The sequence below is a fragment of the Sorex fumeus genome, unplaced genomic scaffold (genome assembly GCF_029834395.1).
Source record: "Sorex fumeus unplaced genomic scaffold, SorFum_2.1 ptg000008l, whole genome shotgun sequence".
In the NCBI taxonomy this organism is placed as follows: Eukaryota; Metazoa; Chordata; class Mammalia; order Eulipotyphla; family Soricidae; genus Sorex; species Sorex fumeus.
Window position 1 is genome coordinate 6,062,849 of NW_026606065.1, and position 26,238 is coordinate 6,089,086.

The window sequence follows — 26,238 nt, forward strand, 5'->3', positions numbered from 1 at the left end:
ACTGATAAGATCCAAAGAGGGAGCAGCAAAACAATACAACTCCAGGACCCAGCGATTGGGAGTGGGGGGTGGGGGTGCGTCGTTGAACTGCGCATGCTCAGTCGCCAGGCAGATTTCCCTTCGCTGTTCCGCCGCCCGAGTGGAAACCACAACAGCGCGGCCCGGCGCGCGGGGGTGGGCGTGTCCTCGTGGAATTCCCGGCGCGGCGGCAGCCAATGGGGCCTCGCGGCCGGCGACGGGGCGCGCTTATTGGTGGAGCGAGCGGGGAGCGAGCGGGGAGCCCGGGAGGGAGCCGCGGAGGCGCAGGTCCCCGAGGCCGAGCCCAGCGCCCGTGCAAGCTGCAGCGGCGGCGCAGCCCGCGGTGGGGCCAGCCCGTCCAGCTCGTGGCCTTACCCGTTTTTTTTAAAAAATTATTATTATTTGAATAATAGCCACGAACATAGTCATTATGCCGAAGAGAAAGGTAAGAACCTCGCCGGAACGATTTCCGAGGCCTTCGAGTTGTGCTCGGGGCGAATCTGGTCTTGGAACCTGGTTTGTGCGCGCAGCCAACTGCGGGCTTGGTGGGTGTCTTGGCTGCTCCGCGCTGGTTTCCGGATGCCTGTTGCGGGCGTCCTTCTCGGACTGTTACTTTGTAGCGAGGACTCTCGGTCTGTATCTCTGTCTCTGTCTCTCTCTCTCTGCGCTTTCTATTCCTCCCTGCTCTGCTGCTCCGGGGGAGCGGGGGGGGCGGAGTTTTTCTTTGCAAACTGCCGGCGTGTGATCGGTGTGGTCAAGTTGCCTGGCAGGGGGCTGGAGGGCGGGGGAACTAGCCAATGCATGCATTTAAAAAAGGACGGAAAACATGAAATGGGACCGGGGTGCGAGGGTGCTCTGGACGGCCGCCAGGGCTCCGATTGCGCCCAGGAAAAGCTACATTTCAAAAAGTGCACTCAGCCCCCCACCCACCCCGCGCGCGCCTTCGCTGCAGGCCAGTGTGCGCTGGCTGGCCCGGGGTCGGGGGGGGGGAGTCCCCTCCGGGTGGGACCCAGCGCAGGGCCAGGAGAAGGGAATCGTCGCGCCCAGCTCTCTCCCGCCGGGATCCCCCGCAGGCCGGCGTGGCACGAGCCCCCTTGGCCGTCCCGACCACTTTGGGGCTCAGACCTTGGTCCGGCCCGGGAGGGCGCGGTGGGCGCGCTCCCGCTGCCCCTCCGAGGCCTGGAGGGAAGCGGGTCCTGCTGGTGCCCTTTTTCCTCCTCCGCTAGGCACCGGGACCCCAGGAGTCGGGCACGAGGATGCAGCCCCCCTGCGGAGTGGGGCTGCCACTTGTCATTGCTCCAGGGTGGGAAGGGGATGGGCGTCCCGTTAGCTGCTCCTCAAAGGATTTGCTGCTGGTGGGCTTGGTGCTAGAACAGTCTTTGCCTAACCCTCAACTCTTTAATAACTCTGTAAATCACGGTTCTTTAATGGTTTTTTAAAAAATAATAATGAATTTTAAAAATTTATTAAAAGATGATTTTCACCCTCCCAGCACCGTCCGCCCCGGTTTTTTTTTCTGCTGTGCCAGCCAGAGTGGCTCTTATGTCTGACCTCGGATTACAAATCACAGCCTGTTTCAGCAGTGGAAGACTGTGAATGGGTGCATTATTTCAAAATACTTAAGTTTCTAAAAGACACTTTTTCCCTTTTAATTTGCCACTGCTAAGAATTTGGTGGGAATCTGTCTCCCCTAATTTAAAAAAAAAAAGAAGAATTAAAAGGGTTTTGAAGGAGGAGGGACTTAAAATTTTATGGTGTATAGATTATATGCACTTATGCTGTGGGAAGAATTTGACTTCTGTTCTTAGCTCATTTAATCGTAAGAGAATTACATCTCACCAACCAATAGGCAGTTCAGTCCAGGCTTTTAAAAAGTTGAAAAAATAAAGCGACCCTCATAGTGGGTGGTTCGAAAAGAACTCAGAAAATCAGAATTGACACCCTTATTTAAAGCTTGATTTTTATGAAAGTATTGTTTTTCCACCCCTGTTGTACTAATACAAGGATGTAAAAAGAAACGATACCACTATTTGCAGCAACATTTTTGGCATTTAATTTGAGGTTTAACAATGAAGATGTGAATTTTAGATGTCAGAGTAACTAAATTATCAAGAAATGGTTTACAAAGGGATTTGGTGTCATTTCCATGCCTGCGAATTATTAACAAATTCAGGTAAAGAGTAGGTTATGTGTGTGCAAACGCTTGGTATGTAATGGACCGTAATTTAGTAGATTCCTTGCTGTTGTTGGATGGACCAAAACTGGTGAAATCACGATAGTTTCCCTCACTGCCCACCTCTCTTAAGGAGATAGGAGGGAAGAAAAGAATGGTAGAGGAATTGGCCTTTGATGATCATTTCCCTGGAATAAATGAATAATGAGTAAGTACACACGAATAAGCTATTCAGGCAGCTGAGGACTAGAGCAGACCCAAATAAGGTATCTGAGTGCCTTTGCTCTTCAGAGATGAGCCTCTTCTTCTTGGTTCCACCATGGGAATTCATTCATTCATGCTTTCGTTCACAATGATCTGATTTGTTTCTTGAATAGGAGTAGCCACAGATTAAACATGACTCTGTGGCCGTCCCATTCACTCCTAGTACAAATCTTAAAACTGCTTCATAAAATCCTGGAACCTACTGAAGATTACATTAGAATCCGTGTCAGGTAAAGCCTCCCTAAATGGGGGGTGGGGAGGAGGAGGAAATTAAAAGAATTGTTAATTTGCATAGCTCTTCTAAAGCTGGGCCAGATGCCATTTAGGTATTCCCCAGATATTTTTCTTGACAAAAGTATTGGCTGAACTACATTCAAATAAATTTTAAGTCCTCCACAATTTTGGCCAATGCTGGCCTCTTCTTTTTTCTCTTTCCCCAGAAATCTAGAAATGTTTTCTAATGCGCACCCCTTGTGTATTAAAGCAAGAAGTGGCACTAATGAAGTAAGTGGGAAAACTTGGATGCTTAGCAATTTATTACTGTGGGAACATACAGTTTGCTCTCATGGAGCTTATATTTAATTCAGTGATAAGAGTAGCGGTAAAAACAATTGAATGACATTAAGCTTGAGTGTATGGACAGTATGTGTAATATAGACTCTTAAAGCTATAATGTACTTCAAGATTCCCTAGAGTAGAAAGCTGGATGCCAAGCAAATTATTGACTGTTTTTCAAAGTGATTGTACGACTGTTGCATGAGACTTCCAGTTTCTCCACATCTTTACTCAGGCCAGGAATTTTGTTTATTGGCAGTGCAGTAAATTTTGACTTACGTGGACATAATAATGAGTGATGATGCATGTCTTTTCATGCGCATACTAGTTTATCTCTCTGTGACATCTGTATATCTTAGTTGAAAGATACTCATATTCACGTTCATATCATAATTGGAATGTCTTGTTATTGAGCTGTGAAAGTTCTTTATATATTCTGGATAGAAGTCCTATATCAGACATCTGATTTGTAGATATTTTCTTTGAATCTGTGACTTAAAAATTTTTACCTAATTTCTTTGAAAAAGTTTTTTATTTTTGTAAAGTCTGTCTCATCTTTTATAGTTATGTATAAATCAGAGTCACAATATTTTCTCTTTCAAGTTTTGTACACTTAGTTCTTATTTTAGTTCTTTGATCCAATTTGAATTCATTTTTTGTGAAATTGGTTTAAATGCATTTTTTGTGTGTGGATATCCAGTTATCTAAACACCAGTTATTAAAAAGAACATCCTTTCTCCAGTGAATTATCTGGAACTGAGCAGAAATCACTTCATAATAATTGTAAAGACTTATTTCTAGGTTCTGAGTTATGTTCTGTTATCTACTTGTCTACTCTAATGCCAGACCCATGTTACTTTGATTACTATAGTAATACTTTTATTTGAGATTTGAAATTTGTTTCCGCCAGCCCTTTACCTTTTATTATTTTGCAAAATTTGTTTCCTGTTACAGTCTTTACATGTTCACGTAAATTTTAGAATCAGTTTAAGTTTCTGCAAAAATACCTGTGATTATTTTCATAGGAATTCGATTAAATACATAAATCAATTAATGCATATAATTGCCTTCTTAGACATATTGAGTTTTCTATTGAGTTTTCTAGTCTGATTATGACAGGATCTGACATGTTCTATGTATATATAAATGCCTACTAAAATTAATTGAGTTAATATTCATGTGGAACCTATATTTGAATAAAGACTGCTACATTTTTCAGGGTCAGACATTTTGTTCATTCACTCTCTTCTTATTAAATATTTGAGCATCAACCTTTACCCATCACCTTGGGAAATTAAATGGAAGATTATTGTTTTTTAATTAATTCTATATGCCAAACACAGTAATAACAAAGTCTCACAATGGTGACGTTACTGGGCCCGCTCGAGAAAATCTATGAACAGCGGGAGGACAGAGACAGTGACAATTCTTTTGGAAATGATTTAATGAATGTCCTTATATTTAAGATCTTTCACTAACACAGCATACGTAACAGACATATGTAAGTATTTATCATTTATGGCAAGAAGTGAGAGTCCCAAGATGAGCTATGAGCATTCAGAGGTTCGAGTAAGCAGCTTGTCCAGAGAAAAAACTCAGGGAACGAAGAGAAAGTTGTTTGTTTAAAAGTATTGAGGAGGGCTCGAGGAAGATACTGCAGTGAGTAAGATGCTTGCCTTGCATATGGCTGATGGGGTTTGATCATTGGCCCCTCATATGATCCTTAAGCCCCTCCAGGAATGATCCCTGGGCAGAGTCAGAAGTAAGCCCTGAACATTGCCACTGTGCTCCATACCCCCTCAAAAAAATTAAAGAATTTTTTTTAGTTTTGAAGAGTTTAGGGAGGCTTCCAGTCATCACTCGGGGAATCTGCGGGGGGCGGGGGGGGGGTCACTGCAGCCAGAGCCAATGTGACGGTCTGATGATGAGGTGCTCTCTGACCCTGTAATCCTAAGTGACCACCAGAACCGCCCCAGTGGTGCCTTGGGAAAGGTATATTTTGCTTTGTTGTCACCTCAGTAAGATCAGTGCTACTCTTTGTATTGAGGTGGTCTGTCACTGGTCTTTGCTGAAGTCCCATCTTGATGAATTAACTGTGTCTTTTTGTTTGTTGTTTTTATGGGGGGGACTAGTGAGCAAAGGAGAAAGCTCAGGGCTTTTTCCTGTCTGTGCCCTCAGGGATTACTCCTAGGTGTGCTCCAGAGGACCAAATGCAGGAATCACTGGAGTCTGGAATCAACAGTGTGAAATGCAAATGCCTTACCCGCCCCCCACTATCCTTACAGCCCAGTGAAGTTCTTTTTGTGAAGTATGAAGATGTGAAAGTTAGTTGACATCAGATTTTATGCGGTAGGTTCACTCACTCTTCCATAAAGCTTCGGTGACTTCTGGGCCCCTTTGCCTGTGCTTCTAGCTACCTTGAGTTTCACAGGTGATTGACTCTGTTTCTAAACTGGCATCAGTTTTTTGATCAATTGTCTAATTAAATTAACTAATGATCCTTCTGTTTCAGCTTGATCATGAACTCTTTGATGCCTTTGTTTTCTCTCCCATGACACCTAACACTGGCACTGTCATTTGTTAAACAAGGAAGTGCATGAATGAATTTTTTTCAAGGAAAGAAACTAGAAAGTTGAATTATTTCATCTGTTGAGGATAGTCCAGCATAGTCCTTCTGTCATTTTTAATTTATACTATATGATTGGGCTGGAGTGCAAGCACAGCAAATAGGGCATTTGCCTTGCGCACAGCCAGCCCAGCCGAGCTGGGTTCGATTCCTCTGCCCCTCTCGGAGAGCCTGGCAAGCTACCGAGAGTATCTCGCCCGCCCGGCAAAGCCTGGAAAGCTATTCGTGACGCATTTGATATGCCAAACACAGTAACGATTGTCACAATGGAGACGTTACTGGGCCCACTCGAGCAAATCGATAAACAATGGGAGGACAGTGACAGTGAACTCTATGATTTGGGGCAAATCACTTAATAAATTCCTTTAAAAGGAATAAGTTACTTAATAAATTCTACTATTACTTGAGTAAGGAGAGGCTGCTAAAATTTCAGGGCTGGAACGAATTGAGATGTGCCCACTCGAGTGAATCGATGAACAACAGGATGACAGTGATACAGTGATACAGTGAATAAATCTGAATTCCTAAATCTGTACAACAGATCTCCTAATCTATAAAACTTGGATAAAAAAATACTTTTTACCTTCAGTTGGAAACTTATGGGGGGTGGTGTTCGAAAAGAGCACTATGGCAGTGGTGGAGAGAATCAGATACTGGTGGAGAGTGGGATTCTAGAATATTTATGTATGACACTTTGTCATTAATAGTATTGTAAACACAGTGACTAAAATAAAATTTGAATATGCATATACATGTATTATGTGTATGTTTTCTACCTCGCTTGATTTCTGGGACAATTAAATGAGATGATGAATGCAAAGTACTTAGTAGATTGTCCAACATGATTTGGGGGGTAAGAGGGAGGACCTCCCAAGCCTTGTGCAGCAGTCAACCCCTGTACTGTTCCTCCAACCTGTTTTTGTATTTATTTTTTAGGCTGGCATGACTCAAAAGAGTCAGTGGATCTGCTAATATTTTTAATGATTAAGAGAACTATGGTGTAATAATAGTTTTGTAGTAAGCACCAAGGTTCCATTTTGCCATAGCAGAGTGAGCTGATCTCACCCTCCATATCTAATTAACTGCAATTATCAGAGCGAATGTTTAACAACCAAAAAAAAAAGTGGTTTTGAAAGAACATAAGCTTTAATCTGGTGTATTTTCACAGGTGTGCTTTTCTCACAGAAAAGAAAATGTCTGAAAATATCTCCACATAGCATTAAAATTCCCCCTTGTAAATCAGTTATCATGTTATCCTCTTTTCCTATATTTTCCCCCTATAACACTGCTTTTGTTCACACCAGAGTTAAATATATTCCACTTTCCTGCAGGGCGCAATTTGAAAATGGTGACTGAAATAAACACCATTTAAGCTGTCTGCTTTCACGGTACCTAGTATATTAAAATATGATGTTAGTCTCCGGAGTCGTTTAAAAATCAGTGTTGAAGATAACAAACCAAATAAAAATATTGAATTCCTTTTTTATGGGCGGCTTATTTACTGTGTACATTTCATTGTGCTCTTAGAAATCAGATCACATATTGGTTTCTGGTCAGGGTGTTTATTGAGCTCTATGTTTTTATGTCGGCGGACATGTCCAGAAACTATTTTAGGAATATTTACATAAGTCCAAGGCGTTTGCATATTTGACCACATAAAGTAAGTGTTTTGCATATTTAAAAGTGTAGAATTGAAGTCAGGTAAAGAGCTCAAAAGACTGAATGCATGCATGCAGGAAGCCTAAGCTCCCCAGACACTTCTTGTCTCCTGAACACTGCCTAGATTGACCCCTGAGCACTGTGCTTTATCTCCATTGGGCACCTAATTTATTGATAGCACAGAGCCGAGAGTACTCCAAGGACCTTTATGTGTGGACCCCAGCAACCCAAAAGCAAAGAAAATAAACAGGAATTAGAAGAATACAGAATGGTATAGGCTTCACAGTTGGTTCTGAACTTCAATGTTTTAACATTAAAGTTTTATCAAGTAATTTAATATGTAAATTTATTATTAATTTTTTCATTGTTGCCGTTTATTGACTCCTTGACTGTACTAGATGTCTGTGCTTTATGTCCACTGGGCACCTAATTAAAAAATCAATGAAGTTACTGGAAATGAACTTGGGAAATACTACAGTGCCGTCATGTATTATTTCATATCTCACAGAAGTTCCATCAAGCTAGCCTCGTCTTGCAGATTAAGTTATTGATAGCCAAATAAATTATATTTAGGTGGCTTTCTATAACTTTGGTGTCATTCAGAGAGCTTTGGTTTTGTAAACTGAATCTATCCAACCACCCAGTAAGGTGTGTATTCTTCATGAACACATTTAACACAAACCTTGGTGTTCAGGGTGGTCCAGGAGGGAGTTTATTCACGACAGTCTGGAACAAGCCTGTCCTCTTATCCACTGATGTCTCTGGCCTTTTTTCTGCATAGTGAGATTTTTGGAATTTAGTGAGATTAAGGATTCACTTTCTTAGGATCACTCAGCTATATAAAATGTTAGAACCAGGATTTTAACTCACCCTTCTCTGATTCAAGAATTTTTCTTTTAGCCATTATATGACGGTACTTCCCATAAATTATTGTTTTACTACCTTCGCGTATTTTTACTTAAAACCAAGGTGCATGGTGAATGAAGCAACAGAGCCGAGAGTTATCTGTTGTGCGTTTGTATATTTGTCCTTATTAATATAGAGGTCCTTATTAATATAGAAAGTTACCCAGCATGTTGCTATTATCTGTGATCAGGCCCTCAGGCCAGCCTTTGCTTCCTGTAAAGACACATTTTCATGAGGCCTTCAGGTACTTCAGGAACTAATGAATTATAGTATTGCAAGCAGATTAGACACGCACAAGCAATTTTCTCACCCAAATATTGGTATCTTTGAGTACTGCAGCATCAGACTGTATTTTTTTTCTAACTCCACTCTGAGCCCTGAATTAGCTATTTTCATGATATATAAGCGGGTAGGGCGTCTGTCTTGCACGCGGACGACCAGGGTTCGATTCCTCCGCCCCTCTCAGAGAGTCCAGCAAGCTACCGAGAGTATCTCGCCCACTCAGCAAAGCCTGGCAAGCTACCCGTGATGTATTCGAAATGCCAAAAACAGTAGCAACAAGTCTCACAATTTGTTGTGAGACGTTACTGGTGCCCGCTCAAGCAAATCGATGAACAATGGGAGGACAGTGCTATTGTCTTTGTTCATTATAAAATAGTAAAGATACTCTCCTGTGATCAGGAATACATAAGTATACAGGCATAGACCATATTGAAAGATTATATTATTGAGCAGTGATTACCTAGGCATGAGTTTTTTAAATGAGTGTTTTGCTTTTTTAACTTTTTAGCTTAGAAAATCTATTGGACCTAAGTATTGACTGGCTTTTTTTTTTTTAATTTTTATTAGTGAGACACCATGAGGTACAGTTGTAGACTTACACATTTTTGTGCTTGGGTTTCAATTATACAATGATCAAATACCCATCCCTCCACCAGTGCCCATTTCCCACCACCAAGGATCCCAGTATCCCTCCCACCCCCTATGCCCCCATCCCTCCCTGCCCCTGTGACAGGGCATTCCCCCCTGTTTTCTCTCTCCTTTTGGGTGTTGTGGTTTGCAAAAGAGGCAGTGGGTGACAATCATGTTTGGGCGATAGTCTACTTTCAGCATGCTTCTCCCATCCTGGGAGGATCCTCCCAACACCCTTTATTTGGTGCTCCCTTCTCTATCTGAGCTGCCTTTTCTCCTAGCATGTGTGGCTGGCCTCCAAGCCATGGAGCGAACCTCCTGGTACTAATCCCGGCCACTCTTGGATGTTAGTCTCCTATTTTGTTACTTTATGTTCCCCAGATGAATGCAATCTTTCTGTCTATAGCTCTCTTTCTGACTCATTTTACTTAGCATGATACTTTCCATGTAGTACCACTTGTATGTAAATTTCATGACTTCATCTTTTCTAGCAGCTACATAGTACCCCATTGTGTAAATGTACCAAAGTTTCTTTAACCAATGACTGGCTTTTTTCAGTTTCAATATTCTGACTTACACATTGATTCATATTTAATCACAAAAATTATCTTTTAAGGAGTACAATGTGGTATTTTAAAATTAAGAGTTTTATTATTTTGGACCCCATACAAAGTGTAGACTCTACTAGTCTTTGCTGGAGGAAGGTCACTTGACTGATTTGACCCTCTGCTCTTCATCCTAGCACTGTAGCACTGTTGTTCATCAATTTGCTCGAGCGGGCCCAGTAACATCACATCACACAATGTGAGTCTTGTTGTTACTGTGTTTGGCATATCGAATACGTCATGGGTAGCTTGCCAGGCTTTGCTGCGTGGGCGAGATACTCTCGGTAGCTTGCTGGGCAATCTGAGAGGGGTGGAAGAATCGAACCCGGGTTGGCTGGGCCAGCCACGTGCAAGGCAAACGCTGTGCTATCACTCAAAATTAGAATATTAAAACTACCCCTCTAGTACTATTGATAATATCAAATACCACACAGTGTTCTTGTTGGGGGTGATGGTGGTGGCAAGGTCTTGCTCAAGAGGTACAGAGTTCCTCTCCGAGCAACTCAGCCAGCCTGGCCAGCTATTCATGCAAGGACCCAAGGGTTACCCAGGCCAGCCTGGAAGTGCCTGGAGGCCTCCAGGGTCACACCCAGCAGTTCTGAGGGTGTTCAGGGCTGTACTTAATGCTCAGGGGACCATATGGTGCCAAGGATGTAACCCACGTCAGCCCAATCAAGCTATGCTGACCTGGACCATATCTTCTGATCCCTCACAAGGAAGAAAAAAATGTATTCCTTGGAGAAAAAAAATGTATTCCTTTATAAAAGAACATTGAAAAACATAAACTGCTATAAAAATAGACTGATTTGAAGGTTTGGGCTTCATCTTTAGTCTTAATAGATAAGGATCACCTATCTTTGTTATTGTTGAAATATTGAAAGCAATACATTTATGGTCAGCTTGGCATATAGTTTGTAATAGGACATTGTTTATAGTTATTTCAAGAACTTGCTGATATTCAGGGACTAAGAAATATGTTATATGCTCCTTAGCTCTGTCTACAGATAATTTAGGGGTGTGGGATTGGGGCCACACCCTGTTGTTTCAGAGGTCTGGTTCTGGCTCTGTTCTCATGGGTTCTGGGGCACCATGTGTCAGGGATTGACCAAGAGCCTTCTACATGCAAAGTATATCCTCCAGCCTATTAAACTATTTGTCTGGCCCTACAAATTAAAATATTTCCCAGACTAACTCTTTAGCTCTTCAAGTGTCTTAGATATACCCTGAGTCTGAAATCAGGAAACAAGTGCAGTCTCTCCGTGGTGCAGTGGTGGGGGAGATGCTGTCCAGCTTACCAGTGTCAGAATTCCACCAAGACTGATGGATTGTTCACAGTAGCCAAAATCTGGAAACAAACCAAGTGTCCAAGAACAGACAATTGTTTAAAGAAACTACAGTACATCTGCACAACGGAATAGTATACAGCTGTTAAAAAATGAAGTCATGAAATCTGCATATAAATGACCTATAAATTCGCTTATAGATAACTCACGTGGAGAGTTTCATGTTGAGTGAAATGAGTCAGAAGGAGAGGAACAGACATAGAATGATTGCGTTCATTTGTGGGATATAAAAAACCATCGTATGAGACTAACCTTCACCCAAGGACAATAGAAACAAGGGCCAGGAGGTTTGATCCATGGCTGGAAGCCTGCCTCAGAGGGCTGGGGGAGAGGGCAGTTGGAATAGAGAAGGGATTACTATCACAATAATGGTTGGAAAGGATCGCTCTGGATAGGAGATGTGTGCTGACCAAACAAGATGGCCTCTCAATATCTGTATAGAAACCAGAATGCCCAAAAGTAGAGAGAGAAAGAATGAAAGTGCCTACCATAGAGGCAGGCTGGGATAGAGAGAGTGGTAGGAGGGATACTGGGGATTGTGGGAATTGTACACTGGTGAAGGGATGAGTGTTGGAACATTGACTGAAACTAGATCATGAAAGCTTTGTAACTGTGTATCTCACGGTGACTCAGTAAAAATAAAATGAAATTAAAAGGTTACTAGTAATCTTGCTGGTCATCTGAGTAGTTTTGGGCAAGTCCCAGAACGATTCTGATCACAATTCCTCCTTTATAAAATGGGGTTCCATGTATTTTACCAACTACATAAGATTGTAATAAAGATAAAATGAATCAGAGCACAGTTGTTATTGTCTTCCCTCTAGGTCTCCTTCCCTTTACTTTTTTCCAAGACCTCAGTCCCTGTAATATTAACATGACAATTCTGTAGTGTGGTTATTAAGTATATGGGCAGCTGATTTAACACAAGTGTTAACTTTAGCCCCTTCTTAGTCTTAGCTTATGAAAACACTCAGACCCAAAGACATGAAATAATAGCCCGGCTGGAATTCAGACTTCTGACTTCTTCCAGGTACGTCTTAATTAATGCCATTCATATAAAAGCCACCACAAATGAAAAAGGCAAAGCAGATAAGAGATAATTCCATTTCAATTTTGCACATAGGTATGTGTAAAATAGATAAATTACTTAAGTTATATTAAAAATCTACCATAATAATTATGAATTAATCATAATTCATAATTATTGAATTATTATGTTCACTTCAATAAAATTTCACTGAATATACTTGAACATGGACTTCACTTTGTTATCTTTTATTCCAGAATGCAGTGTAAACTATTATCCCTGAAAGTACCCCTCAGAAAAGAGGATTTGTTAATTTATTTTAACTCATCCAGAGAATTTTATTTTATTTTATTTTTGTTTGTTTTGTTTTTGTTTTCATTTTTCTCTTTTTGGGTCACACCCAGCGATGCACAGGGATTACTTCGGACTCATGCACTCAGGAATTACTCCTGGTGGTGCTTAGGGGACCATGTGGGATGCTGGGAACCGAACCTGGGTCTGCTGCTTGCAGGGCAAATGCCCTACCCACTGTGCTATCGCTCCAGCCCCTATCCAAGAATTTTAAGGATTTCTTACTTGATCACTTTTATCTTAAGCAATGAAGTATTTTGGGGAGACAAGCTCCCCAGAAATGACCTTAATTTCCATGCAACTTGGTGTTCTAGAATTGAGAAAATCAGTAGGCACAAAGGAGTAAGTAGTGAACAATTTGACATCTTCTAGTTGTTTTTACTTAATTCCAAGTGCTGAATTGTTAAAGATTATTTTACAAAGCAGTATAATATTGGAGAATGCCAAACATGCTCCTGTAGAATAAATTAAAAGCAGTCTTGCTGGTCTTGTGGGAATATTTGAATTTAGGGAAACTACCTGTTCTTTTCAAAACCTCATGATTCTTCCTCCAGATGTGTTATTTGGAATTTTTCAGGGTAGTTTTCTTCTGCTAATCAGTTTTTCATTTGACTGCTTTATTTTCTCAATGTTGGGTAAAAAATACAAATTAATTTTGAAATTCGAACAAAGAAGTATTAATTAAAAATAATAACAAAAATTGGTCAGCAGAGAAAAGTCACCTCATCTTCCTTTATTGCGTGGGAGAGATAGTACAGTGGGTAAGGCACTTGCCTTGCACTTCACTGACTCAGGTTCAATCTCAGCCGCTCTTAAGGTCGCCCCTAGGTGCAGAGCCAGGAGTAAGCTATTAGCACTACCGGGTATGGCCCCAGGCCCCAAAACAAAGCAAAAGCATTCCTCAGATTGAAAGAAGTGATTTCTTAGTTTCCTTTAGTGTTAGAGCCACTCCAGGCCTTCATGCATTAGTACAGATAAACAGGAGATGAAACTTGGTGTTTTCTATAACTGCTGGCAAAAGATGTCTTGAAATTCTTAGCTAACAAGCTAAATTGTCAAAGAATAGTCTTCATCACTTAAAATAGCCTTTCATTACCAAATGAAATATAAATATAAAACCCAGCTCCCGAAAGCAAGCGGCCGCATTTGCGGTCGCAGGACATCTTATTATCTCATTCTTACTTTGAACAACCTGGCAGGCTACCGAATGTAACCTGCCCACACGGCATAGTCTGGCAAACTCCCCATGGCGTACCCACTATGCCAAATATCAGTAACGATGATGGGTTTCATTCTCCTAACCCTGAAAGAGCCTTGTATGTGGCACTTTTTAAAATCTCTGGGCTAGGACGAAGGAGACATTGCTGGGGTCTGCTCGAGGCAATCAACGAACAACAGGATGATCGTGATTACCAAATGATCTCACCTATATATGACATTTGGGATAAAAGGACGAGGGAATGCAAGATATAAAGGGGTGATACCTAGATTACTTTTAATTGTAGAGATAGGAATGATAGAGAAGGTCAAGGGAGGAAAAAAATAGAAGTGGGGTAGTAAGAGGTTTGTGGGAGGGAATGAGCCGGGATCAGGGGCCTCTGCCTGTGCGTGGTGTAGTGGTATGGTATACGTGTCAAAACCATAAAGCCCAAAACACGGGAATCACGAGAACAAAACTACAACCAAACTTAAAATGTGCCTGGTAAGGAGGCAGGGCTGGAGCGATAGCACAGCAGTAGGGTGTTTGCCTTACAAGTGGCCAACATGGCTGACCTGAGTTCGATTCCTCCACCCCTCTCGGAGAGCCCGGCAAGCTACCGAGAGTATCGTGCCTGCACAGCAGAGCCTGGCAAGCTACCCGTGTCGATATGCCAAACACAGTAACAAGTCTCATGATGGAGACGTTACTGGGCCTGCTCGAACAAATCGATGAACAACCGGAGGATCGTGATCCGTGACTGTGAAGGAGGCAGGCTGGAGTAAAATTCTTAAGGGCCCACACTAGCAGTAATGACTTTTCAGAACTTCAGTGTTAGGTCCGGCAGTGGCTGCTGTGAATTTTCGCCCTCTCTGTTTCCTAGAAGTGTGGCTAAAAAGCATATCACCAAGGGCCACCAGGGGCCACTGAGGCCTCCTACCACATCCTCATATATCTTTTTTGGTAACAATGTCCACAAGAAACTTTTGAGAGGTGATAGGATTTTTTTGTATTGAATCACTGTGAGATAGACCCTTACAAAGCTGTTCACTATTGGATTTCAGTCACACAGTGTTCCAATCCCCATCCCTCCACCTGTGTACATTTCCCTAGACTAGTGTCCCCAGGTTCCCTCCCATCACCCCCACCCCCACCCCCTGCCTGCCTGTTTCTATCTATGACACTATGGCAGGCTCTCTCTCTCTCTCTCTCTCTCTCTCTCTCTCTCTCTCTCTCTCTCTCTCTCTCTTCCCCTCCCTACCCTCTCTCTCTCCCCCTCCCTACCCTGAGCATTGTGGTTGGCAATATTGATACCAAAATTTTATCAAGAATATTCCTTTAACTCTCAGATCTTGTCCAGCGTGATCATTCCCTGCTATTATTGTCATACTGGTCACTTCTCTGTCTTACCTACCCCTAGCCCTGCACACACTTATGGTTAGTTCCAATCATTGACCAGTGCTCCTAGCCCTTGTTTTCCCTGGCCATGGATATTACTCTTCTACTATATGTTATTTTTATGGGACTGGAGCGATAGCACAGCGGGTAGGACGTTTGCCTTGCACGCAGCTGACCTGGGTTCAATTCTTCCATCCCTCTCGGAGATCCTGGCAAGCTACGGAGAGTATCCCGCCCACACAGCAGAGCCTAGCAAGCTCCCCATGGCACATTCGATATGCCAAAAATAGTAACAACAAGTCTCACAATAGAGATGTTACTGATGCCCGCTCCAGCAAATCGGTGAACAATGCGAGGACAGTGCTACAGTTCAGTGCAACCAAAAATGAATGTAGTCATTTGCGATAGGATTTGTATGTGTGTGTTACCTGATACCTTGCTGCATTTGGGGAAAGAAAATTGGACTCGTGGCTCCCACAGTACTGCTTTTTTTTTTTTACGGCAATAATGACTATTTATTGAAAGAGAAACCCACCATTTGGATAAGTTTTTCTTTTGATTCCTTTTGTGCTCCAAAAAGTTCACTATTCTTTTCTTGGTTAACCATTATCATGAACTGGGTGTGTGTCCTATTTTGTCTACAATTTTATGGTTTTATAATGTCTATGTCTTTAATATAGGTTTGTGTATGGCAATTTATAAAATGGAAAAATATATCTTTTTCCTTTCTTCAATCACTTTCTATAATTATGAATGAATATATGTATATTCTTATACTTGTATATTTAGACTGTATCCAAAGACTTATCCTATAGTTTCTAATGATGTGTTTTCTTTGGTTTTGTTCTGTGGTTCCCTGCCTTTTATTAGCAAAGTTTGCTTTATTCCACTCCTCCGGGTTAGGAAGCTTATTATGTTTTCATAATATTTTTAATATTAAATTTATTGTTTTCATAATATTTTAATGACCACCTTTAAATTTTATTTTAAAAACCTGAAATTGTTCATCCTCTAGAACAAAACCAGAACCTTAATATGCTTTAATTTCTGATCTGTACATGCTACTTTCAACTTATTAAAGTGTCATTTTCTAGACTATACTGTCCAGTGTGACTGGTTGCATGCATCTGTCAAGCACTTTTTTGAAATTAGGTGAATAATTTTATTTTAATTCATATAAATTTAAAAGCTAGCATAAGATTTAGTTTTGGAGAAGTTTATTTTGGGGGAGTTGGGGGGAGTCACACCTGGCATTGCTCAGGGATTACTCCTGGCTCTGTGCTCAGTAATTATTCCTGGCGGTACTTGAGGGAACATATGGGATGCTGGGATTGAGCCCAGGTTGGCCGTGTGCAAGGCAAAGGCCCTGTCTGCTTTACTATCTCTCCGACCCCTTTTGGAGAACTTTTTAAGTAATGTTTATAAAAACTTGACTATGTGAGTTTATTACCTTTCATAAATTTTTAATAAAGAACAGATATGCCTGGTGAAAATTTAGCATTGAAAATAAGCTATATTTAAAACATTTAGAATGGAGATGTGTTGTATATTTAAAATACATGCCAGATTTTGAAAAATCTGTACAAAAAAGATTTTGAAACATTACAGACTTAAATGATAGAATTTTAACTATGCTTGGTTAAATTAAATATTAATTTTGCTTGATCACTTGATATCCCGTATTCATCAATTTGCTCGAGCAGGTGCCAGTAACGTCTTCATTCATCCATGTTGCGTGCTAGCGTAGCCCAATGGCATCTGCTCGTTCTAGGAACACGAAGAGCCTCAAACTGATCGTTCAGGGTCTTGACGAAGAAGTCTTACCATCTCATAGGTGGGCGGCCACGCTATCTTTTGACGTCCCATGGAATCCTGTCAGTAATGGCGCTAGTCCAGCGGTCATCTCTAAATCTCATTATGTGTCCAGCCCATCTGATTTTCGATGCCTTGGCAAATGAGACAGTGTCCCTGATTCTTGAGTGTTAACGGAGGTCGTAACTTCGGATTCTTTTTTTCATTTGAGTGAAGCGTCATACTCCAAGCATAGCTCTTTCGATTCCTCTTTGGGAGACCTGAAGAGTGTTCTCAAACTCTTTTTGTAGGGCCCAGGTCTCTGAGGCGTATGTTAAAGCAGGAAGAACAGTGGAATCGAAGAGATGTGCACAGAGCTGGAGGTTCTTCGTCCTCTTAGTTCTTTCTTCAACACTCTTGAAAGCATTCCAAGCCACTCTCTTCCTCCTGCGCAACTCAGGTGCCAGGTCATTCATCATGTTGACTTCTCGACCTAGGTACATGTAACTGTTGCATTCGGAGATGGTCATTCCGTTGAGAGTGAATGGAACGTCAGGAACAAGACTGTTTCTCATGAACATTGCCTTCGTGAGATTCAGCTGTAATCCGACCTTTCCACACTCACGGTCAAAGTTGATCAGCATTTGTGCCGCTTGGCTGATGTTTGGTGTTACTAGAACGATGTCATCAGCAAAGTGGAGGTGGTGTAGTTGCCGACCATCTATCTTTACTCCCATTCCTTCCCATTCCAGTTGTCGCATGATGTTCTCGAGGGTGGCACTGAAGAGTTTCGGTTAAATAGTATCACCCTGCCGAACCCCTCTCTTGACATCGATGATATTAATTTCACTTTCATCGATTCATCAATTTGCTCGAGCGGGCCCAGTAACGTCTCCATTGGAGACTTTGTTGTTACTGTGTTTGGCATATCGAATAAAAAAAATTTAATGGGGCTATTAAACAATTAAGAATGCATGTTAGCATTCCTATAGGACAGCACTGGCCTAGAGTTTCTATTACAACTTTAAACACAAAAATATAGGTATGATTTGCAGATTATAGTTTATCTTTGACACTTCTATTTTGTATGGTTTTTCATATACATATAATTTTTTCATTGTTCTTGCTGTTGGGTTTAATACTTTCATAATATATCCATGTGAAAGGAAAGATTTTATTGGTGGTAAACTGTTACTTTTTATTTGTTTTCTGAAATAACTGTTTTGCCTTCACGTGTGAATAGTGTCTAGATATAGAATTCTAGGTGACGGGTTTTCTCAGTCCTCAAAAAATAATCTTCCACCCATTAGATCCCCAGAACCACATATGGACCTCTGATCAATGCCAGGGGCTCACTTTCAAGCACAGAGCTAGTAGTCACCCCCACACACTGCTATATGGGACCCCAAAACACAAATAAAGTATTGTTATGCATCTTTTATTTTGGTAGTGGCTGGTTAGAAGTAATATTTTGTGAATTGTTTCTAAGATTTTGTCACATTTCCATAATGATCTGTAGTTGTATTATCAGTGTGTCTCGTTATATGTGTTTGCTTGTTTTGTTTCCATTTATTCATTCATTAGTGCAAATGTTCATCTGCAGACTCATGACTTCAATGTGGGGAAATTTCCAGTCCTTGTGTCTTTGCCTTCCTACTCATACCCCTGTTTTATGCTTCTGAAATGTCCCATAGATCATGTCGGCCTTCTCAGTTTGCCACTGTGTCTCCTGACCAACCTCTCTTTCCATGTTCTTTCCTTTATTGTTCTTTGTTGCATTGTAGGCTAATGCCTCAGGTATCTGTAACAGTTTTCAAATCCTTCCACTGTCCTTGGTTGAGTTTATACTTCCAGGGTATTTTTTCCTATCCCAGTTATCTTTCTTTTATTTTCTATTGCATATAATATGATAAATCAAGAGACTCGTTCACTAAATATTTACATCTCTTGCAGCATCACACCTGTATAACAGTTCTGATATACTCTGCAGCATCTGAAATGCTCGGTATAATTCTCAGCTTAATCCACCATTTATGTCACATATCTTTATCCTGTATCATTCAGGGATGGAGTCTCAGCCCCAAGGTCACACAATTTATGGGTAGAGAGCCAAGATTTTGGCTAGTGATGTGACTTGTATTCATGCCACACTGAACACTGCCAATCCTCAAATATTGATACCAAGACAAAGATGTGTTAGGTTGTTCCTAGCTATAAATTTCCAAATTTCTGTTTTTTAGTATTTTGCAACTTATCCAAAATTTTATATGTTTAATATTTATTCAGGATTCAGAGATGCTCTTTGGATTATAGTACCTGTCACCTTCCACTATTAAAAAATGTGCTGGAAATAATATCATTACATTAGTTTTAAATTCCTTAATGTCATTTACATACACAATAGTCAAGTTCTGTTGCTTTAAATGCTTAGTTCCAATTAGAGAATATCCCCATTGAAGTCTTGGAATCAAGCATGTGTCCCACAGCTTGAATGAGAGTCCAACATTCCTAGGTATGAAGCATAACCAGAATGGTTGAGTTTGTAGCTGTGAAACTGAACAGAGCTGAGCTGAGTGGCCCATCTTGGGATTGACTTCAGATGCTCAGACTTTCTAAGATTTTGATGTTTCTACCTCAGCTGCAGATAAAACACAAACTCTATGAACCAGAAAGTCCTGTGCAAACAACTGGAGAACAGATAAGGGGTTGGTTTCCCTGCATGAGAGAGAATGCTCACACAAGCATAGTTGGTTAGACTGGGAAACAGCTGTGACCATCACAGCATGGGGAATTCTAGAGACAATAAACTGCCTGAAGGTGAAGTGAAGGTTTGCTGTGTCTTTTGTCTTGAAAGAAGGTGTTTGCCTTTGATAGCTTCATGATGTATAAGTATGTTTTACATACTATTTTCTAATCTCTGTTGAAGTTATGTTGGAGGTATCCACATAACTTAACTACTCTTTTCTTTGTTTGGAGGGCCACATCCGGCAGTGCTTAGGGATTATTCTTAGTTCTGTGCTCAGGGATCACTCCTGGCAGGCACAGGGGACCATATAGGGTGATGGGGATTAAACTTGGGTCAGCTATGTGCAATGCCTGTGTGCAAGTGCCCTACCACTATACTATCGCTCCAGTCCCACCAAATGACTTTTCATGACATTGTATTAACAGTTATAATTCACTTAAACATTTATTTTTTTCTATTGATCTGCTGTGAATTGTCATTCTACATTAGAAGTAGTGCAGATGAAACAGTATTTTTACAAAACATTTTCTTCTATAAGTTCTGGTTCCAAAAGTGGACTTACGTGGTCATGGTCATTATATGTTTAAACTTACATGTCTTTTTCATATTGTCAATGGTTTTTTGAAAATATTCTACCAATTGAGTGTCTTCTGCCGAACTAAACTGTGTTTTATGAGCTACATTTTTCTCATTCCACCAGATAAGGCATTGCCGCCTCCCTGTTTCATTCTGCTAAACTAACCATTGTACCAAGTACTGGTTTGTTGTTTCTGTAATTTTTTTTGTATTTTTTTTTTAATCTTGAGAGAGCGCTAGTCATCTTTTCTTCTCATTTGTGACAGAGATTGGGTACTCACCTTTCAGCTTTACATAGTTTAAAAATATTTTAACTAGTTTGAGGAATTGAGTTGCCTTAATGTTCTTCACGAAATCTGTAGCCAATAAAATACATTGGGATATGTGTTGTGCAGTAGAAATATAACTGTATTTCTCCACAGTTTGCAACCTGTAAGGGAGTCAGCTTGGAGCTATCACAAGCAGGGACAGGTGTTGCCCCAGGGGTGGATCAAAGTTGGAAATAAATTCACTGTAGTGTTGGGAGTGTCCTTGGCTCTCCTACAAGAGACGGGGAGAGATACTGGAAGACTAGTAACTCCTGATGAATTTAGCAGGTCATAGCAAGGAGTGGGCTGGAAATAAAAACTAGGAAAGTGTGGGATGAAAATATGCTTCCGTGGTTGACCTGGACTTTCCTGGTGTCCTGCCCAGATCTTAGAGAAGCAGAATGACGAACAATGTAATGAATCTCTGGCACTCCTGTCCCTCACTGCTGGGTCTTATTCTGCGTTAGCCATTTTTGGACTCATGGAAGTTCAATGGAAATTTCTTTTCAGTGAATGCATATTGAGAACAGGTCTTGTCAGCTCTTGTGCCTATTTTAAAACGTGAGTATTTATGCAGACTTGAGTGTGCGCGTGCGTGTGTGTGTGTATGTGCGTGTGAATCATATCCTCTTACAGATTTTCTTTTTCCTTGAAAAATATCTGTTGATTTATGTGGTCCAGAAAATTTAAAAAGCTCTTTTAAAAATATCCCTCTAATGTGTTTTTTTTCCCCCATTTGAATGTAATTCACTGTTTCTCATTCTCTTTCCAGTCTCTGGAGAATACAGAGGGAAAAGATGGATCCAAAGTAACTAAACAGGAGGTATGTCTATCTTTGACATCCTGCTTTTAATTATTTTCACAGGATTGTTCTCTTTTTTTCCTTTTGTCTTCTGGATCTGAATGAATACTTTTCTAAACATGGTTGTTGAGACTATGTGAACTAGAGATAAACATATCACTGTCTGGTCTTCTCGGGCCTATATATATATACTTCAATTGAGTTCACTGTTGAGGCATTTTCCACAGGCTGTGTTGTTGTTGTTTTTTTTTCCATCTACCTGTTAGTTCTGCTGTCTGTTAGAGTGGGAACTTGGAGTTTCTTCTGGGCAGAGTGTGATAGCAGTTATCTACAAAGAACAAAGTGTGATTTTTCACTGTGGGTAAATTAAATTGTGTTAATATAATAACTTTCAGTTCTTAAGAGTGAATGGGTCACCCGATGGCCACTCCTGTCAACACTTGGCCAACCAGACTGGACATATCACGGGGCTGGAGTGATAGCCCAGCGAGTAGGGCGTTTGCCTTGCACACAACTGACCCGGGTTCAATTCCCAGCATCCCATATGGTCCCCTGAGAAATGCCAGGAGTAAGTCGTGAGTGCATGAGCCAGGAGTAACCTCTGTGCATCGCCGGGTGTGACCCAAAAACAAAAACAAAAACAAAAAGAAAACAACCAGACTGGACATATCAGTTCTTGAGCCCTGTGATGTAGAGAGGTCAGGGACCAGAAGGGCACCTCTGTTTCATCAGGGATTCAATACACGCCATGTATCCTTGCACTCTCTCTTGTAAATATTTATTAGGTTCTGAATATTTTCGTAAAAGGACTCATTACTAAAGTAAAACTGTGGCAGAATACACACATTTTGGAATACTGAAGGTTTAAAAAAAACAGTGGAAACACTTGGAGGCCTGGGAAAATAAATTGGACAATTATTCAAAGAAACTCTATATTAATACAGAGAAATCTCCCAGAAGCTAAGAACTGGGAAGAAATGTTTTTATTCAATCCTCTATGATAGTACCATGAAGGATCTTCTATAAGTAGCTGATCACAGGCTTCTCAAAGGAGATCAACTGAAAGGCAGGAATGAGGTGGTGACTGTGATCACAGATATTATCTTTTGCAGAGCGCTTTAGTGCATGAGAAAAAACTGAAACGTCATCTCTTGAATTATAAGTGGTCATGAAAGATAAAAACAGTGTCTGGTCACTGATTGTTTGAATTGGGAGATTCATATTGTGGTTAATAGTTTATTGTGGTCTACAGTTACAGAGTAGTCTGTAAGGATAGCAGAACCCCTACAAGATTTTTCATAACATAGATTTTATTTATTTATTTTTGGTTTGGGGCATATCGAATACTCTCGGTAGCTTGCCGGGCTCTCCGAGAGGGGCAGAGGAATCGAACTCGGGTCGGCCATGTTGGCTGCGTGCAAGGCAGACGCCCTATTCAATATGCCAGACACAGTAACAACAAAGTCTCCAATGGAGACGTTACTGGGTCCGCTCGAGCAAATCGATGATCAACGGGAGGGCCTTTTGGTTTGGGGATAACACCCGTTTGTACTTAGAGATCACTCCTGACAGGCCTCAGGGAACTGTGTGTGGTGCCGGAGATTGAACTCAGGTTGGCCACATGCAAGTCAAGTACTGTCTCTCCAATCCCTTCCACCAGATTTGGATGAGGACATTCTTTTTGCTGAATGGAGTATCATTAGCAGAATCTATATTAAGGAAACAATTTAAAAGAAAAACAAACTACTTTAACCAAATGTGTCTCTCCCCCAATCCTTTCATTTACTCAGTATTTCTAACAGAACTTGGGAAGTAAAACACGTGATACAAAGTTAAGTCATAAATAAATGCTGAAACTAACCCAAAATAGGTGCTTGAATGTTATCAAAAAAAGGAAAAATATTTTATAGGACAGTGGAATAGAGAATAATAAATTTTTAGATTTGGGCACATAATGCTGTGGAGTTTGTATTTAGGGACTGTCATTTAAATTGATCTGTAAGTCAAAAAATCTAGAAATCATCGCATGTACGGTATATACCTTGAGTAGCGAAAGAGGCTTTGCAGTCCTACTGCATCAGAGTGGGCAGTGTTACATGTATGCAGACGCGCGCGCGCCCGCACACACACACACACTCACTCACGGGGTGCTGTAACAATTAAGTGGCATAGTAGTGGTGCGATTAGGAGGACACTTTATTTTTCTTTAATGAAGGTAAATTTGAGTCGAAGTGATAGTATAGCAGGTACGTTGCCTGCCTTGCATGCAGCCAACCTGGATTCAATCCCTGTCATCACATACAGCACCCTGAGCTCCTCTAAGAATGATCCCTGGGTGCAGAGCCAGGAGTAAGCCCTGAGCACTGCAGAGAATGACTCAAAAATCAAGAAAGGAAAGAAGGAAAGGAGGGAAGGAAGGAGAGGGAAGATTTCAGGAAAGCACTAAGTAATTATTTTTTTTCCCCCTGGAAAGAGGGCAGTAGGGCAAATAAATTTCGGGAACTTCTACTCTAAAAACAGGGAAATTGTTTAGAATATGTGGTTAAAATATGTAAAATGTTTTTCTTAAACAGTCCTCTATCCATATTATTTTAGCCCCAGAATGTTTGTTACTTATTTTTATTTCTATTTTTAATATTTTGTTACATATATGGGTCGGAGTGATAGCATAGCGGGTAGGGCGTTTGCCTTGCACCCAGCTGACCTGGGTTCAATTCCTCCACCCCTCTCGGAGAGCCCGGCAAGCTACTGAGAGTATTCCTCCCTCCCCACCCATGGCAGAGCCTGGCAAGCTCCCCGTGGCATATTCGATATGCCCAAAACAGTAACAACAAGTCTCACAATGGTGAGTCTCATAATGGTGCCCACTCTGGAAAATCGATGAACAACAGGAGGACAGTGCTACGGTACTATTACATATATAAATTTCCCACTGAATTAAGAGTTGCATCACTCATTACACACAGCCTTGATTCTTGTTATATGTCAGTTATAAAAGGAGTCCTTTTTCTGAAAATCCTCTTTTGCTATCTAATATTTACAGATTATAATACTTGGACATACCAAAATAATGTGATAGTCGTTTCACTTGGAAATTCACAGAGTACTTTCACATACATTTTATATTATTTTCAGGGTAGCCCTAAAATTTAGGCAGAGAAGATTCATTCTTTAACAGACATATGTTGTATATTTCTCTTGCATCAAAGACTGATCTAAGTTCTGCAGACTTAACACTGAGAAAAACAAAACAAAAAAGACAGAAGTCTTTGCCTTGGTGGAGAAGGAAGGGAAAAGAGAGAGAGAGAGAGAGAGAAAGAGTAAAATAAGACCAATGGGTATTTGTTATGAAGAAGGCATGGAAAGATAAAAGATAAAAGTGAACACCAAAGGAGTGTTGTGATTTGTTTTTTAATATAACAGGGAGCTGTTAATATTATCCCTATTTTTTCTAGAGCAGAATTTTTAGGAACATTCATTACTTTTTGTGGATATTGCTGCTTACAAATTGAAAAACCAGGAAAATTATCTGATTCAAACTCATCTTTCCACCTGCCGTTTTGTGGTAATCATAGAGAACTGTTCATTCAGAAGAGCTAATATATATCTTTCCTTTTCAGTGTTTCAAAGAAAGCCATTTCTGCTTATCTCCTTATTTTTAGGGGGGAATTATAAGCAACTTAATGTTTGAGTGCTCGGAGGCACATGGTCAGGCTGTTAAGAAGCCTAAGAAAAATACAAACATGTTTTCAGATTCCAGTGGCATGGGCCCTACCTATGTTTCAGACAGTATGTCTTCAGCACACTACAGCCATTCAATCTGAATCTAGGTATTTCACTGTGCTCAGAAATGCGCCAGGACAAGGACAGAGGTGCACATTGTTTCCAGGTCTTTCTCCTCTCTCCCCCACCAGGTTCAGCACTGGGGACTACAGTGCAGTCCTTGGAAAGCTCTGGGTTCGATCCCCAGCACCACATAAAAACATTTTTAAAATAAAAGCCTACCCACTCCCGAGAATCATTCCATTGGCTACATTTTCTAAGTTTTCACACTTAATCAACACATGGAGAGAAATCCTTAGCTATTTTTTTCTTTTTCATAGTCATCTAACCAAGCAGCCTGAGTCTCAAATGAATTCTTCAGATTCGAGGAAAAAATAGCACTCTCATCTATTTTAGATCTAGTAAATATAGTCCAATCAGTTTATAGATTTTGAAGGCTGTGAAATCTGAAGAACTTTCCAGGAGGTCTGCACACTTGCATGTTAGTACTGCTGATGGTGAGTGAAAGTTTTATCCCAGCCTCTACTGTTTGTAGTGAGGACGAAAATCTCTCGTAGTAGTTATCAGAAAGAAATAACTTAAGTGAATCCCTCCTTTTCTCTATATAAAGTATAGAAAAAACAACTGGTAAATTTTAGGCAGGAAGTTATAAAATGATTTCATAATATAGCATGTGATATTTTAAGACTGGTTAGAGAGACAAACTGTTTTTGCATGAATTTTCTAGACTTTGTATTTAAAACTCTTGTGTGAGACCTTTCTTAAAAGGGAGAAAGTCCTTTGGATCAGAGTAGCTTTCAGGTCCTCCAGAGCAGCGCTTGTGGAATGCCTCTCTGGAAACTCCAGAGGGTTGCCATCACTTTGCCCTTCAGTATTTTGGGGTACTCACACGGAGAGGGGAAAAACAAATGCATAGGAATTGTTCACATGGAAATTTTCACGTGACTTGACCTTGCTCCAAGTAGAGTTTTCTCAAGACCTTGACTTGAGATATAGGGAGGCAATAAGTTGTGCTCAATTTATTGATCATAGTTGGGTTCTTTGCCAGCCCCCAAACCAGAGAGTAGCAGAATAGTGACCTTGCCTGCCCCCAAATCCAAGTTTACAGTTTCTGTGTATTGCTGGGACTGATTTTCATTTTGTTCACTTTAGCATTTACTGGGGACTTCTGGTAGATCAGAGCTACAGAAATGTCCC

General features: G+C 40.8%; 1 protein-coding gene across 5 annotated transcripts in view; it reads left to right on the forward strand.

Moving 5' to 3' along the window:
• Nucleotides 1–397: 397 nt before the first annotated feature.
• HMGN3 (high mobility group nucleosomal binding domain 3) overlaps nucleotides 398–26,238 on the forward strand; it is a 34,075-nt gene continuing 8,234 nt past the window's right edge. Inside the window, exons 1-3 of one of the 5 annotated variants that reach the window (XM_056109727.1) lie at nucleotides 448–463; nucleotides 21,229–21,279; nucleotides 25,469–25,538. In XM_056109727.1, the coding sequence (XP_055965702.1) occupies nucleotides 25,521–25,538 (18 nt within the window). In that variant the 5' untranslated portion in view covers nucleotides 448–463; nucleotides 21,229–21,279; nucleotides 25,469–25,520. Of the gene's footprint in view, nucleotides 464–21,228; nucleotides 21,280–25,468; nucleotides 25,539–26,238 lie in introns of all 5 variants that reach the window. The other 4 variants (XM_056109726.1, XM_056109725.1, XM_056109724.1 and 1 more) reach the window with 4 other exon arrangements.